Here is a 17,542-nt window from a genome sequence, read left to right as displayed (position 1 = left end):
TTGCAACTGAGAGACGAAATTGTTGAAGGCTTCATTCCTGCTAAAGATAACTTAAAGACCTATTTTTGAGGTCTGTATTAATCTTTTGCAGCAGATTTGAATGTGGGGTAATAATCAGGCAGAGTGGGAGGAATTAATTTTAGACTCCTTGTCTACTTTCTACTTTTACAACAGATTACCATTGTATAATCATTTATCCTTCAATGATAGGAACTAATTTTTGGCAATTGTAGTTTGGATTTATTAAAAGAAAAGTGGCAAAAAAAAAAAGGCTGTGTGAGCAGGCTTCTCAAGACTGCAACGTACTCTTAGTATTTTAGATCAATCAAAATGGATCATATTGGTTAACTATTGCTGCAGAACGTATTACCTCAAAACGGAGGGGCTTAAAACAACTTATTATTTTTACAGTTCCTTTGGGTCAGGGATTCAGGAGCAGTTACCTGAGAGACTCAGGGTCAGGATCTCTCATGAGGTTTCACTCAAGATGTTGGCTAGAACTGAAGACTTGACTGAAGCTGGAGAATCCACTTCTGCTGTTCAATTTTATTTGTTATTCTTACAGTGTTTGGCAGCAATCCATTGTATTTCCACATAAGAGCTTCTCCTGGGGTTGCTTGAGTAACCTCATGGCATGACTGGAGGCTTCTCCCAGAATAATAATCCAAGAGTAAGAGAACCAAGTGAAAGCTGTTCTTTTTGGAGCTAGCCTTAGAAGCCATATTTTATCATGGGTGCTTCTTTCCTAACATACTGCTAAGTTTGGCCCACTGTAAGGTTGGAAAGGACTCTTCCACCTTTTGAAGTGAGGAACGCTGAAGAATCTGTGGATGTGTTTTCGAGCCACCACATGGATGTTTGGAATCTGAGTTGTGGAGGGAGACTTCCCTCTCACCCTGTGTAGAAACTAATTTCTGCAACAACAAACCTAACAGATGGGCAGTAAGCCTCTGCTTGGCACTTCCAAATATGAGAAGTTCACTATGTTGTGAGTCAGTGAATTCTATTTGTACCCACTTTTAATTGTTAGAAGTTTCTTCTATTCATGAAATTGAAAGCTTTGCTGCCGAATATTTCATTATTAAAAGCTGCTTCTGCTCCTCTGGAGTGGCACATTTATGTGATGGTGTGTCCATTATTTGCAACCATGGTAATCTTTCTTCCTTCAGAGAAAATAACGTCATTTCCACTTAGAATTTTCTCTCCTGTTTTTCCACATTCTGGTCACCTTCCTGAAAACATTCAGTTCATCCCTCCACAACTGTAAGCCAACAACTAGTTCTGTACTTCAAGCTAAGTTTAAAAGGACATGACAAAAAAAAAAAAAAAGGCAGTTCTTATTTGGCACAATAGGGCAGGACTGAAAAAGAATGACTGTGAAAACTGAAATCATGCAAAATAATCTTAAGAATCAACGAAAAGGGACGACTGGGTGGCTTAGTCAGTTAAATGTCTGACTCTTGATCTTGACTCAGTTCCTGACCTCAGGATTGTGAGTGAAGCCCCATTGTTGTGCCCAACAGAGAACCTACTTTGAAGAAGAAGAAGAGGAAGAGGAAGAGAAGAGGAAGAAGAAGACCAAGAAGAAGAACAAGAAAAACAAGAACAAGAACAAGAACAAGAAGAACAAGAGTAATTAATGAGAAAATGATTATTGACATCTTTAAAAACTTTTGTTAAAATGAAAAAAAAATTTTTCCAATCTAAATGCATGGGGAAATGAAAAAAAAGTAAAACTTAGTGTTCATTTAGTATAATTTAAAGCATTCAAAATAGGGAATTTTTTGTTTCTTTAATAAAAAATACTTAGCAAAAATAGTTTGTACAGTGCTTACCTTTTCTTCTCATTTTATAATTTATTACAGAGTGAGCATCTTTTGTTTGCCTTGGCAAATTGTCATCTAGCTTTTGGATCAGCTTCCAAGATTTTATCTCTCTAACTCTCAGTGTCATGAAATTTCCCTGAGATGCTTCTCTGAGAGTTCCTTTAATGGGAAGCTTTTACTGGTGTCACTTCTTCCAAGACATCTTCAATAACTATTCTTATTTATGTTGATAAGTCCACCTCTGCTAAGTTCCTCTGGTTGTTGAACTAGAATTTTTTAAATGGCGGCAATGTCAACATTCCCATAGTTAGCTATTTCTTCTGTTACACCATTTATGTTAGATTCAGATTTCACTTCTTGCTAATACCTTTCCCTTCTCCACTATACTTTCATTCATGTTAAGCAATGCACTCTTTCAATTATCCATTTTCTAAAGATTATATTTATTTATTCATGAAAGACAGAGAGAGAGAGAGAGAGAGAGAGAGAGAGAGGGCAGAGACATAGGTAGAGGGAGAAGCAGGCTCTACGCAGGGAGCCCGATGTGGGACTTGATCGCAGAACCTCAGGATCACGCCCTGAGCCAAAGGCAGACGCTCAACCACTGAGCCACCCAGGTGTCCCTCAATTATCCATTTTTATAAAATGCCATATGAGTTTATTGCTGGAAGACAAGGAGGCAACACAACTACATGCTTTGCTGTCAGTGTTTGAACTGAGTCACAAATGATAGATCATGGTAACTGCTATTTGAACCATGCTGTTGGGGAACTGTTGTTGTTTAAACGATGTTATCTGAAATTTATGTGTATCAGAACCATGCAAAGCAAGGGTTGCCTGTATTTCTACATATTTGACCTTAGTTAGAATCTGTTTTTATGGGCAATTATTTCACACTGTTTATTTTGAGCTTGTGGTCCTTGTGGTTATCAAGTCTCATATATCTTAACTATGTGCATTTGACTTTTCTTAAATATAAATGTCAGGTTTTACTTATGTTCTTGTTAAGCTTTCTCCTGTTAGTCTTAGCCTATGGATGTCTTTTTAAATCTTGATTTTGCTATCTAGAGAATAAGCTGTCCCCTCCAAATTGTTATCCTTTTCATATCTAAGCTGTTAATAAAAACAGTTGGGGTGGAGCTCAGTGATGTTTCTTGAGATCTCCAGACATGCATCCCTCATCATGTTAATCAACCCTTTGAGTAGGAATATATAACCAGACATGAATTCTGCAACTCTCTTGTCAGCCAGTTGCCTTTTTCAAATTTATCCAACAAAACTAACTGGTGCCATCAGATGCCTTTCTGAAATCAATGCACATTGTGTTAGCAGTTGCCTCCTGAAATACTAGTCTTGTTACCTTATCAAAAATTAAGACTAGGGCATCCCGGGTGGCTCAGAGGTTTAGCACCTGCCTTCAGCCCAGGGCATGATCCTGGAAACCCAGGATCCAGTTCCATGTTGGGCTCCCTGCATGGAGCCTGCTTCTCCCTCTGCCTGTGTCTCTGCCCCTCTCGCTCTCTCTCTGTGTGTGTCTCTCATGAATAAACAAATAAATCTTTAAAAAAATTAAGTCTAATGACAATACCTTATGTTTGCAGAGAGTTTTAACACATCATGGAGTATTTTACACATCTCCATTTGAAAATATTTTGTCTTTTTGGGGTTGAAAAATGTGGCACACCTTATTACCACATTTTTGAAAATATAAGTCAGAAACAGTATGGGATTTGCCTGTTTTAACAGAACTCCTAAATAGTAGAATCTGGATTCTTCAGTGAGTTTAGTGTTGTTTTTTAAAAATATTTATTTATTTATTTATTTTAGAGGGGGGAGGGGCAGAGGGAGAAGGAGAGGGAGAATCTTAAGCAAACTCCCCTCTGGGCATGGAGCCTGACTTGAGGCTCAATCTCATGACCCTGAGATCATGACCTGAGCTGAAATTAAGAGTCAGATGCTTGACTGAGCCACCCAGGTGCCCCTAGTGTTTTTTTAACCATTTCAAACTTCTCAGATGAGGTGCCTACAGAAAACAAAGAAAGAGTTTCTGTTTTTGTTTTTTTTTCTTTGCTGATTTATTAGATTAGTCTTCCAATCCTTCCTCTGATAGAATCTTTATATCAGTTTGCTAGGAGTACTGGAACAAAGTACCACAAACCAGTTGATTTACTCAACAGAAATTTATTTATTTTTATTTTATATTTTTTTCAGAAATTTATTGTCTCCCAATCTGGAGCCTAAAAGTCTGAGATCATTGTTATCAGCAGAGTTGGTTCTTTCTGAGAGATGTGAGCATCTGTGTTAGGCCTCTCTCCATGCCTTGTTGATAACATCTTATCCCTGTGTTTATTCATATCAACTTACCACATTTTTCCTTCTTGTAAGGACATAAATCCTATTGGATTCAGATCCATCCTCAAGACCTTCTTTTCACTTGATTAGTGCTGTAAAGACCTTATCCCAAATACAGTCACATTTTGAGGTACTGGGGGTTTAGGACTTCAACACATGAATTTTAGGAAGATTCAATCGAACCTATAATAGGTCTCTAAGGCAAATTTCATGTTTTAGAAAAACAAAGTAGTAAGCTTGTATACCCAGTACTTTTCTGCATACCAGCATTTTCTTATCAGTATATATGTATTTGCTACAGTCCATTGAGATAAACTTTATGGACTATTACTATCACCTTTCAGTTTTCAAAAGGAAAAATGAGTACTTTTCCTAAATTCATGCTCAGATGTCCGCTTGCTGAATTTCATATCTGAGTATGTCTTTTGTGAGACAGCAACCAAAATTATTGGCTTGTTTAATGATTTAATGATTCAAATGTGTTTTTTAGTGTTGGTTTTGATTTGAGATTTGGGGTGAATTTGACTCAATTTTTGATGATAACTGTATCCATCTTAACAGTTTCCCTATTCTGAAAATTGGCTAAGGCATCAAGGGGTTTTGTATTTATGAAACAAATAATTAGAGCATAACAATGTGTATCCCAAAGCCATTCACAAACTGTCAGGTGCATGTAGAGGTCATTCAGCACATTACTGACTCTGAAAAAAAGGGACATATATTATCTTACTTTTTTATTATTTTTTAAAAGAGATTTATGTATTTATTTTAGAGAGAGAAAAAGCATGAGTAGGGAGGGGACAGAGGGAGATGGAGAGGGAAAATCCTCAAGCAGACTCCCTGCTGAGCATAGAACCCGATGGAGGGCTTGATCCCAGGACCCTGAGGTCATGACCTCAGCCAATACCAAGAGTCAAACACTTAACCTAGGTGCCCAGTATGACCACACTTTAGATTGCTGGTTTAGGGTTCTGTAAATATTAGATCTGTGTCTTTCTGTTTTCTGCCTCCACCCTGCTTGCAGTGTTTCTTTTTGGTCCTTTGGATATTCCACAGATTATCAAAGTGAGCATTTTATATATGATTTTGGTGTTAAAAAATAACATTTATTATGAGAAGATAATTTGTTTTTGTTCATATGTTTGCTCACATAAAAAAGAACAATTATAATGCCTGTGGGTTGGGTATGAATGAAGACACGATGAATGTCGGTTTTCTTCAAAGACTCCCAGATGCCCTTTCCATTCCTTTTCTTTCCCTTTCCCCTCTGAGGGAACTATTATCCTAAATCCTAAATTCTATGTTTGTCATGTCCTTACCTGTCATTATACTTTCCTTTGAATATTTGTATTTCAAATAATATACTATTGGTTTTGTAGTTAAGAGTTTTTATTACTTTTTATTTTTTAAAGGTTTTTTTTTTTTTAAGATTTTATTTATTCATTCATGAGAGACACACAAAGAGAGGGAGAGGCAGAGACACAGGCAGAGGGAGAAGCAGGCTCCATGCAAGGAGCCTGACGTGGGACTCGATCCTGGGACTCCAGGATCACACCTTGGGTGGAAGGCAGGTGCCAAACCGCGGAGCCACCCAGGGATCCCCAAGGGTTTTTTATTTTTAAATCAGTGCAAAATTCTTTTAAAAAGTCACAAGACTACTATGAATAATTCTCATATAGCCTTCACCCAGGTTTCCCACTGTTAACATTGTACCACATTTGCTTCATGGTTCTTCTTCACTCTCTCTAGATACATGTAGGTACATATATGCAAACACACATACACACATTTTTTTCTGAACTAATTGAGAATAATTTACAGACATACTGTGTAAGTCTAAATACTTCAGTGTGTATTAAAAAAACAAGGATGCTGTCTTATATAATCATGTACAATCATTTAGATCAGGAAATAATGTCGATCTAAATCTGCAACATTATCCACAGATCCATTCAAACCTTGTCCACTGACCAACTAATGTCTGTGATAGGTTTTTTTTTCCCCTTCTGGGTCAGGATGCCCATTAGAGTTCAAGTTGCATTTACTTATCATGATTTTTTAGTTGCCTTCCATCTGAAACAGGTCTTTAAGTCTTTCTTGTCCTAGGTAAATTCCAAGAATACAGGACAATTTGTTTGTTTCTTTTGTTTTGTTTTAGAATGTCTTTCAAGTTAGGTTCACCTGATGTTTCATCTTGATTAGACTCAGATTATGCATATTTGGGGGGAGGAATACCACAGAAGTGATGCTGTGTTCTTCTTGCTGCATCATAGTAGGAGGTACACGATGTTGATTTATCTATCCCATTATTCTTGGTGTAACTTTATTCGCTTGGTTAAGGTAGTATTTATCAGGTTTTTCCACCATAAAGTTATTATTTTTCTCTGTAAAATAAATTTTGGGGAGAGATATTTTTAATTTATATAAATATGTTCTTCAACAAAATTTTCACCCGCTAGTTTTACATTAATTGATGATTTTTTTCGTGGATCATTTATTACAGTGACGGTTGCCAAATGCTCATTTTCTAATTGTATCATTCTTTCCACACGTGTTAGTTGGTGTTCTACTGTAAGGAATTCTCCCTCATTCATTCATTCATTCATTCATTCATTCATTTGTGTGGCCTCAGGGATTCATATTTTATTCATAATAAAAATTATAAATGAATAATCATAAATTTATTATTATTATTTTTATTATATACTCAAATTGGCCTAGATTTTGCTAGCTGAAGCTTCTTCAAGGTGGCTCCTGTGTACTTTTACCATTTCTTAGCTATTTTTTTAGTGCTTTCTATTTGGTACAAAATTATATTCCAGATTTATCTTGTACTTTGCTCTAGCCCTGGAGTCAATCTGGTTCTTTCTAGTGGAGAATGGTATATAGAAACCAAGATCTGAGCATTATGGGTGCTGATTGCTACAGGGTGTCATTGTTTCTAGGTCCTCTTAGCAGATGGACTTAGGAAGGATCTATATATGCATGCATGTGCATTCATTCGTTATTGATCTGTCTAACCCCTGCATTACACTAGTACCTTCAGTTCAAATCCAGTACCACCCTATGCTAGCCCTCCCTTTCCATATTTGTAACTCACCTCTAAGAAGACTATCACTAACCACAGGATGTTTATATACTTGCTGTAGATCCTGTGTATAATCAGTCTCTTGACCCTAGTGGCTGACTCCTTAGCCATTGCTGCCCACTTAACCTGCCTCCTTGACTCTGTACTTCTTAACCCCCAGTCCCTGTGGCCCTCTTAGCCTTCTCAGCCTTGGTGACCCCTTTAGCCCCAACTGCTCTTGTGTTCCTGGCCCCTCCAGCCTGGGATGTAGTAAGAGAAGAGAAAGGAAAGGAGAGACACCAAAAAAATATTTTATAAAGGAAAGAGAGGGATCCCTGGGTGGCGCAGCGGTTTAGCGCCTGCCTTTGGCCCAGGGCGTGATCCTGGAGACCCGGGCTCGAATCCCACGTCGGGCTCCCGGTGCATGGAGCCTGCTTCTCCCTCTCCCTCTGCCTATGTCTGTCTCTCTCTCTCTCTCTCTCTGTGTGTGTGTGACTATCATAAATAAATAAAAATTTAAAAAAAAATAAAGGAAAGAGAAATTGTAGGGGAGGGCTCTTTTTAAAAATTTTGTATGAAAGATGATTTTGTATGGTATAGTATTTAATAGCCCTCAGCCTGGACAACAACTGTAGATACCTACTAGCTGTGTTATCTTGGATAAAGTGCTTAACATTATCCATGCCTCGGTTTTCTCATCTGTAAAATAAGGTTAGTAATAGTACCTGCCTCATAGGATTCTTGAGAGGTTAAAATGAGTTAACACATGTAAAGTGTGTAACTTGTACACAGTAAGTACATTTAATAATATTTTTATTATTATCAGATGTCCCATCACTTTAAACATGTTTTATTTTTCTAATAAAAGGTTACTAAATGCCAATGAATCATAAGTGATGTCATTAGATCAGGAGAGTTACTAAATTTACTTTTGTATCTGTCCAAAACCACATTTTCTATAGCAAAATAAAATTTTATAAGGCAGCCAGAATCTACACTTTTCCAGGAATATTTTATCAATCTTATAAGTTAAAGGGATAATTGTTAAAAGTCATTACCAATTGAAAAACGAATCACAAATTCAGATAAAGCTTTTTGGAAATGTTAGTGTAAGCCACTAGGGAGGTTTTCAAATTACACAATTTTAACTTACATAAGTCTTTTTAGGGGTCTGTAGCAGAGGCTGGCAAACTGTGACCCGCAGGTCAAATCCAGCCCACTGGCTGATTTTATATAGCCAAAGAGCTAATGTAATTTTTATATTTTTTAAATGGTTGAACAAGAAGAATATTTCCTAACAAGTAAAAAGTAAAAAAAAAAAAAAATGCAAATTTTGTTTTCTATCCATAAAGTTTCTTTGCAACACAGTCACGCCTATCTGTATTTATTATCCAGGGCTGCTTTTGTGCTCAAATGACAGTTGAATAGTGACAGCAAAGACAGTGGCCCACAAAGCCTAAAATATTTACTTTATGGCCCTTCATAGGAAGTTTGCCGACCCTTAGTTAATACTATTACAGAAGCACGGTACGCCTGGGTGGCTCAGCGGTTGAGCGTCTGCCTTTGGCTCAGGGCGTGATCCTGGAGACCCAGGATCTCGAGGAACCTGCTTCTCCCTCTGCCTGTGTCTCTGCCTCTCTCTGTGTGTCTCTCATGAATAAATAAATAAAAATCTTAAAAAAAAATACTATTACAGAAGCAGTCTTAAAGGTCTGGGAGAACCCATGGGAAGATGGGTCAAGTCCAGGAGGTACTCCTGGCTTTCCTTGTGACCTTTGACAAGTCATGTAACCTGGTCTGTTTCCTCATCTGTGACATGAGAATATCAGACCTGAGTATCTAAGTCCCCCATGCCACCCTTTGGTGCCTTTGTAACATGAATTTGTTTGATTGTATCTTTATAGGCTGACAGGTTTTTATGTTTGTTGTGTGTGTGTGTGTGTGTGTGTGTGTGTGTGTGTGTGTGTGTTTTGAGGCAATCTCACTTCATCTTTCTTTCTCATTAATCTGTTTGAGGTGAATTGAACTTATTAATAAGGTGATTTTTATCTCTGTCCAAAAGATTCAGAAATCTTTGAAACCATCTATTTTTTATCCAATCTTATTTCTCATTACAGTGCCTAAGTGTGGATTTTATGTAATGGAGTGTGATATACACTAGCTTATTTTGTTGGGTGGCTGAACTATTTTGCAGTGGCCTGAAAAGCAGTTTACTCGGTTCGTGGCAACAAACATCTTGCCCAAATTTGCCATCTGCTGTTTGAAGCCTCTGTCTTATAGAGAGTTTTTTCATTAGTTGACAGTCATTACTCATATGCTTTTGGCGTTCGTAATGCTGACATTCTCCTTATTGCTCATCCTCAATAGTGCCAGTTACACATGAGAGAGCACTTGGAATGGTTCAATTTAACAGAAAGGATTAACAGAAAGGATTAACAGAAAGGATTCAATTTCCTCATCTGGAAAACAAGGAGGTCGGATGAGAAGGTTCCGATCAGCTGGCACCATCTCTGATTTTATGAAACCTGGTTTTTAATGATTTCTGTATGTGCTAGACAGTCCACCTAAACTGTGACTTGTGGAGGAAGGTCATGGGTTATAACAAGCACCCATTAAATGGTGAAGGATTGAAGAGGTGAATGAATGTCCACAGAAGCCCAGAGAGGGGTGCCTGGGTGGCTCAGGTGGTTAAGCATCTGCCTTCGGCTGGGGTCGTGGTCCCAGGGTCCTATCAGCTCCCTGCTTAGAGGGGAGTCTGCTTCTCCCTCTCCCTCTGCCCATCCCTCCCCCCACCTTGTTCATGCTTGCTCTGTCACTCTCTCAAATAAATAAGTAAAATCTTAAAAAAAAAAAAAAAAGCCCAGAGAAATTCAGGATCAAAGAGCCATGGCCCCATAAAGAGAACATTAGTGATATTTTATAATTTTGCCACATTCATTTTCCAAAATAATTTTAGAGGCACTTTTAGAGGGGCACTTTGGTGACTCATTTGGTTAAGGGTCTGCCTTTGGCTAGGATCATGAGGTCCTGGGATCAAGTCCTATATCAGGCTCCTTGCTCCGTGGGAAGCCTGCTTCTCCCTTTGCCTCCCTCTCTCTCTCTGATGAATAAATAAATAAAATCTTGGAAAAAAAAATCTCAACGCCATGGTCTACAAACCCCTTGGCTACCATCTCTATTCTTCTAGTCCTTGTAATGTATCTCTGCTGGCATCCCTGGTGTTTCAAAACTTACCAAGCATCTAATTTAAATTAAATTTAAATATACATGTCAGAGCCTTTCTACTGATTTGTTGCCACTGCCTGGACTACTTCTCCCAGAATATGAAAGTGTTTTTCTCAGAGAGATCCATCATATACCACATTTTATCTCATCCATTTACCTTGCTCTTTTTTCATCACAGCACTCACTAATATATGCAATATATCTCATATTCACCTATCGATGTATTGTTCCTGCTCCCTGGAATAGTGTTTTTCATGCAGGGATCATGGAGGTGGTAATTGTTGAATGAATACATAAGTAAGAGCAAGGAAACAATCTTAGACACTTAACCAAATGAGCCACCAAGGTCCCCCTTGGGATATATTTTTAGGAAATATCTAAAATTATTTTGGAAAATGAATGTGGCAAAATTGTAAAATATCACTGATGTTCTCTTTATGGGGCCATGGTCTTTGATCCTAAGCACTTGATTTGTGGATTAAAGTTCTCTCCAACCCAGTGTTGTAATGGTGTTTAAAGAAGACTCCTGTCTATAATACAGCTTGTAGTTTCTTGCCTCTCTTTTCCTGCTCCTATCATTATTTACCCTTTCTATTCTTTTTTCTCCAACCCTAGACACTTCTGTGAGACTTCTGCCTTTGGACAACACTGTCTCTCTATCTGAACCTCGAGACCCACTGTGCTCTGTCATTACCCCTTCCCTTTGTCTCATTTATCATCTGTCTCTGTGTATCTTAATTCCCCAACCACAGACTCCATGAATAGAGATTATTTTTATGTATTCTATTTTTTTTACTTTACATTTTTATATACAATTAAAATTGAACTAACTTGATGTTTTTGCTACAAGTAAACATTGATTAACAATTTTGAATCTCAAAGAGTGTAAAAGATAAAAGCAAAAATCAGCCCCAATCCTATTATAAGGAAGTGATAACTACCATCAACATTCAGATATGCCAGCACGCACACCACATTCTTCTTTTTTTTTTTATATTTTATTTATTTATTCATGAGAGACAAAGAGAGAGAGAGAGGCAGAGATACAGGCAGAGGGAGAAGCAGGCTCCATGCAGGGAGCCTGATGTGGGACTGGACTCGATCCCGAGACTCCAGAGCCATGCTTTGGGCTGAAGGCAGATGCCAAACCACTGAGCTATCCAGGGATCCCCACACACCACATTCTTATATAAAAAAAGTGTGATTATATCATACATGTTATCTAGTATCTTTTAAAAGCACCCTAAGATTGTATCAGGGATAATGTTCCATTTGGTAGATATAAGGCTTCATTGTCACTTTTTAAAAAAGATTTATTTATTTATTTTTTGGGGGGAGAGAGAAGGAGAGAGGCATGCAGGTGAGTAGGGGGAAGGGCAGAAGGAGAGAATCTTTCAAGCAGATTCCCTGCTGAAGGCAGAGCCCAACATAGGGCTCAGTCCCATGACCCAGGAGATCATGACCTGAGTGGAAACCAAGAGCTTGATGCTCAACCAACTGAGCCTCCCAGGTGCCCCTTCACTGCCACTTTTAATTGCTGCAGTGTTTAGTTGTATTTAATCAATCTCTTATTGACTGACTTTGAAATTGCGATTTTTCACTTTTGCACATGTGTGATATATGCTTTTGGGGGTAAGTGTGGTGAGAGATTTGAAGAAAGGATAGATTTCAAACCTTCATGATGCAGGACTGGATGTGAGTTGGCTAGAGAAATGCTCTTCACATTTTTCTAAAACTAACATGTCCCTTAAAGGAATTTTGAAAAACTTTATGTGCTTTTGCACTTTTAAAAGTTGATATGTATAATTTTTAAAGTTTAAATACATTTAAAGCCCATAATTTTTGGTAAATTGTAAATATATACCTTTTAATATGGAACTGTGAATTACTTTTTAAAATGTATCTGATAGAATAAAGATAATAAAGATATGGTGATTTGATATATACCTTAATCTATTTTTTTTAAAAACTATGAACTAGCTTTTCATTAATGGTCTAAAATGCTATATAGTCCCTTTTTCTTCTTGAGCTAATAATTCTATTCTAGTTTCCTTACAGAGCCTATGCTAATGCAATATAGTTTTATATTGGAAAGTCTTTTATTGATCAACCATTGCAGTCAAATTTGTGTGCATAAATGTGTTTAAAATTTCCTGGGACCATAAGGTACTTGGTTAAATGTAAAATAAAAAAGCTGGTTAAAAAAAAAAAAAGCTGGTTTTTCTCCAACTAGATAACATATGTATGGATGAGTGTTACTTGGTAGAATAAAATAGGAGCAGCATCAATTTTTTTCTTCTTTTCCATTTTTATAGATGTAAGTGCTGAGAAACGTTTTCATGTCAGTCAAGTTGGATGTGATTGGGAGGAGCTTTGCTATAGCAATATCTCTCAATTCTTTGAATTCCTTCTGGGTTATTTGATAAAAATTGCGTATTACTCTGTCACTGAAAAAAACATTTTTAATGATCTTTTGGTGGCTATACAATTAGGTTTTCTGTAAGTTTTACTGAAAGTAAAGACCACAGTGCAAGAGAAATATCCTAGGGTGCTAGGCACAGGTATTGGAAGGAGCACATTTGACCTAGATAATTATGGATATTCCACCTATCATGTCATGTGTTTTTTTCCAGTGCTGCTTGGCTTTGCAGGTGTAGCCCAGAGAAGGGGAGAGTTGGGTTCAATTAAGGCTGAACTTCTACCAGATATATATTGACTAAGACAGAAAAAAGATGAAATAACAGGTGGTGGACTAGAAAAGAGTAGAGAGGAGAAGGTACAGGGAAGGCTTTTTCAGGTGGAAGATTGGTTGGAGATATTGAAATGGCAAATGGGAAAGGGAGGTTAATTGTGATCTGATATGTGATTCAGGAGTTTGGAGGTGGAGCAGTGGTGGGTCATGAACCCACTGTAATGTGAACTTCATGAACTTCATTAGTTCATGGAAATAGGTGGTCATGGTATCAAAAATCCATGATGATTTTCAAAGGAATGAAGGCAGGGCTTGGAGTGGAGAGAAAGAATGTGCAGCATGCATCACTGAGTCTAGACAATAAGAATAGGGTGCTCTTGAAAGTTGGAAGGGGCAAGTCTTAAAGGACTATGCTAATAGAACAGAGAGACTTGTATTTGTGATGGACATTATAGTTAGTAAAACTTCTTCATGGGGTGCCTGAGTGGCTCAGTCGGTTAAGCAACCAATTACTGATTTAGGCTCAGGTCATGATCTCAGGGTCATGAGACTGAGTCTTGCATCAGGCTCTGTGCTCAGCACAAGTGTGCCTGAGATTCTCTCCCTCACCCTCTCCCTCGGCCCCTCCCCACCTGTTCACACACTCTCTCTCAAAAAGACCAAAACCAACAACAAAAAACCCTCCTCAGTTTCTTTTAGAGTTACTAGTTCCTTCAGTTCCCCTGTATCTCCAGAATAAATTTTGATCATTCACATTTTCCTCAAAACCCATTTATTTTAAATATATATTCAAATGTGCGAATATAGTGCTTTACAAATACTTTTATGTAGGTGTGCATGTGTGTACTTATGTCTTTAAGGGTAAATCAGCTCTGAATTATATAAATTGGTTTTGTGGTTTTCTTTGTTTTGTTTTTTGTTTTTTTTTTTGTTAATAGATAATCTTTAAAACTACAAATCAAAGTTTTTTTGTTAATAGATAATCTTTAAAACTACAAATCAAAGTTTTTTTGTTAATAGATAATCTTTAAAACTACAAATCAAAGTTTTTTTTGTTTTTTTTTTGGTTTTGTGTTTTTTAAATTAATTATGGATCTGCTTTCATACTTATTCAAATCTGTTTTTAGAATCATCAAATTACATTTTCTCATTTGTAGGAATTACATTTTCATCTTCTCTTTCTAAGATAAAAAAAATCCAAGTTTTTAAAAAAGCATATTGTCAATGAATAGAGAAATCAACATTTTTTTCCTTTATTTTCAATCCCACAAACTTTTGCAGTCTACTGCCTTGCTTTTAATGAATTAGATACATTTTATCTATCAGTCTTTTTTCAGTATTTAATGTTTCCTGACAATTTTACAATTTATCTTGACAATATTACATTTATAAATGAAATGCAGATTATTTCCTGCATATATATTCAATTGTTCCTTGTTTTTTTCTTTGCAATCCATTTTTATAGAGAAAGAATAATGCATTTTAAAATGAATCTGCAATGGATATAATGTATCTAACATTTAATATATTCTAGGGATGTGCCAACCTCTTCACCACAGTTACCATGTTTAGTTTTTACAGTAGCCCTGTGAAGTATGTACTGATGTACATCCCCAGTGTGCAGGTGGGGAAACCAGACCAAGAGCTAATAAGAGGCCCATCCAGAGTTTCCTAGCTATTGTGCATGGGCTCATCAGCCAGCATGAGAGATCGCTCTGTTAGCATCTCATCCACAGTACTAGAAAAATATAACAGATCCCTTTATGGCAGATGTCTAGTACCAGAGCATAGACATAATTCATGCTGAGATTCAATTGTCGGGTGATTATTATGTGCAGTTATATTCAGTGTTAATAACTTGCCCCGTGATATACTACTGCCATACTCTGGACATGACTTTCCTTTAACAGTCCAACAAAAATCTTTTGTTCATCTGCAGTGAGGTACACAGTTGTTTCCTTTAATCATTCTGGGGTGTGGGGAGAAATAGATATCAATTAGCCATTTTTAATACCATGTATCTTCAAATTAGAACTTTTGAAGTCTTATTTGTATCTATAGAAAGGCAAAAAAAGAGAAATTGCAGGCAGTTTGCTTCCTTGGACAAGCAAAGGTGAACCCCTGTCTTTTTGTCCATGAACTCTATCCCATTTGGTATTGAACACCTTTGAAAAAGATTTAGATATTTAACAACAGGTGCCTATGGCTCATTGATTTGTGATTCTTCTCTTTCTTTCCTTTAAAGATAATGTTTTTAGAAGAAGCATCTCAACAAGAAGAGCTGGCCAAAGAATGGTGCTTCAAGCCGTGTGAAGTAAGAGAACTAAGCAACCAGTAAGTCATAGCCAACTTCTTCCCTTTTGCTGTTAACTAGTGCCCTTAACGAATCTCAAATAATTAGAAGCCTGCCTTGACCAACTGAGGGGTTTTGTTTTGTTTTTTTCCTTGTGGGGTAAGGTGAGAAAGAGAAGGAAATTTGAGAACAGGAAGCTGTGGGATGGAAGCTTTGAGAACAGGAAACTGCCATCATTCCTTTATTTCTTCAGCAAATCTTTGTTGAGCTTACTATGTACAACGACCAGGGTCTGGAGGAGAGAATGATCTATAAAGTCTTTGCCCTTGCAGGGTTTACAGCCCAAGGGGATCTCAGAGGGTAAGCAGGTGCACACATACAGAAGCATGACAGTGATGAGTTGTGATATGTTCCTCGAAAGTAATAAAGAGGGAGAGAGATAAACTGTTGGGAGGGAGGGGGATGGAGGTTTTGGGGGGGCAGTAACTGACAGCACAGTTAGGAAAGATTGATCCCCCAAAATGCATTTGAGCTGTGGTTTTATGTTTTTTTTTTAATTTTTAAAATTTATTTGAGAAAGAGAGAGAGAGAGAGAGGATGCAAGCAGGAGGAGGAGCAGAGGCAAAGGGAGAAGTAGGCTCCCCACTGAGCAGGGAGCCAGATGTGGGGCTCCATCCCAGGACCCTGAGATCATGCCCTGAGCTGAAGGCACATGCTTAACCTACTGAGCCACCCAGGAGCCCCACGATGTGGATTTTATTAAAAGAAAATTACGACTACAGCACTCTGAGCAGTGCTTTGATAGAAGTGGATCAGATTGTGGCCATGGACCATAGAGAGGTTGGCAGGGCCAGAATTTGGCTAATGCAAATGGAGCATTCACATTGGGCAAGGAACTTAAGGTGGTGGGGAGACCAAAAAACTCAGTAATCAAGATAAGTAATAGTTTGAGGCAATATTTTAAAAAATCAAAATTAATGAAAAAAATCAGTGATGAACAAAATATCAAATTTTAAATAAAGACGTCATTGATTAATTTTTACCCCTGCATTGTTGTGCAAGGAAACAGTCATTTTCGAAGAGCCTGGGGTTCCTAAGCCCACAAGATCATCACACCTCCTGCAGGGCAGGTTAACAAGGGGTGACAATGGTGTGTAAACACCTTGGGCAGCTCAGACCCTTCTAGATAGTCATGTGTTTTGATCGTAGAGATTTTATTAACATTGTCCTCTTGGTTAAAAGACGAGTAGGGGTTTTGATAAGTGTATATAGGGGTGAACGTTGTTCTTGGTGCTCAGATTCTGATACAGACTGGCCAGCACCACAGGTTTGGGATATGAAATTGATGGTTTTTATCTGGGGGGATGTCAGGCTTTTCTGAGGGAATGAAGAGTGAGTGAGATTGAAAAGCCTTCTTTCAACTCTGCTTCCTTAAGAACGTGCTCAACAAACATGATTTTCCCTCTCCCCCTACATTATCATTGTTTCACTATGACTATAGGCTTAACAACATCACCCCTCCCGCAACGTGGATTTTTCTCCCACATTCTCTTCACATCATGTCATGTGTTTTTCATATGCTCAAAAACGCTCTTTTGACCTCATTCCCCTCCTTTGCTGCCCAGAGCTAATAAAATATCAAGGTTTTCTTTTGGATTCACTTTTTTCCTTTCACCATAATCTTTTTTTTAAAGATTTTATGTATTTATTCATGAGAGACACGGAGAGAGAGGCAGAGACATGGGCAGGGGGAGAAGCGGGCTCCCTGCAGGGAGCCCCATGTGGGACTCGATCCCGGGACCCCAGGATCACGCCCTGAGCCAAAGGCAGATACTCAACCACAGAGCCACCCAGGTGCCACCCCGCCCCCCCATCACCATAATCTTTATTCAGGAATGTCATGCTTGGGACATGCATGGAAGAAGTCTCCCAGCACATGCCTGCCACCGCCAGATTCATGTCTTAAACCTGAGGTTCAATGTGTCATAGTTCTGCAACAGAGAAGAAAAAACAAAGTAACAAGTATCTTCTCCCCTCCTTCCTGTATACAGAATAACCAGTAACACACACACACACACACACACACA

The 17,542-nt window shown here is 37.9% G+C and overlaps 1 protein-coding gene across 2 annotated transcripts in view; it reads left to right on the top strand.

Moving 5' to 3' along the window:
- Nucleotides 1–17,542, top strand: part of GDA (guanine deaminase) — a 79,545-nt gene that overhangs the window by 20,421 nt on the left and 41,582 nt on the right. For both annotated transcript variants that reach the window (XM_055311112.1, XM_055311111.1), the window contains one exon: nt 15,408–15,496. In XM_055311112.1, coding sequence (XP_055167087.1) covers nt 15,408–15,496 — 89 coding nt within the window. The remainder of the gene's footprint in view (nt 1–15,407; nt 15,497–17,542) is intronic.

The sequence above is a fragment of the Nyctereutes procyonoides genome, unplaced genomic scaffold, assembly GCF_905146905.1.
Source record: "Nyctereutes procyonoides isolate TBG_1078 unplaced genomic scaffold, NYPRO_anot_genome, whole genome shotgun sequence".
NCBI classification, from domain to species: Eukaryota; Metazoa; Chordata; class Mammalia; order Carnivora; family Canidae; genus Nyctereutes; species Nyctereutes procyonoides.
This window is presented reverse-complemented; position numbering and strand designations above follow the sequence as displayed.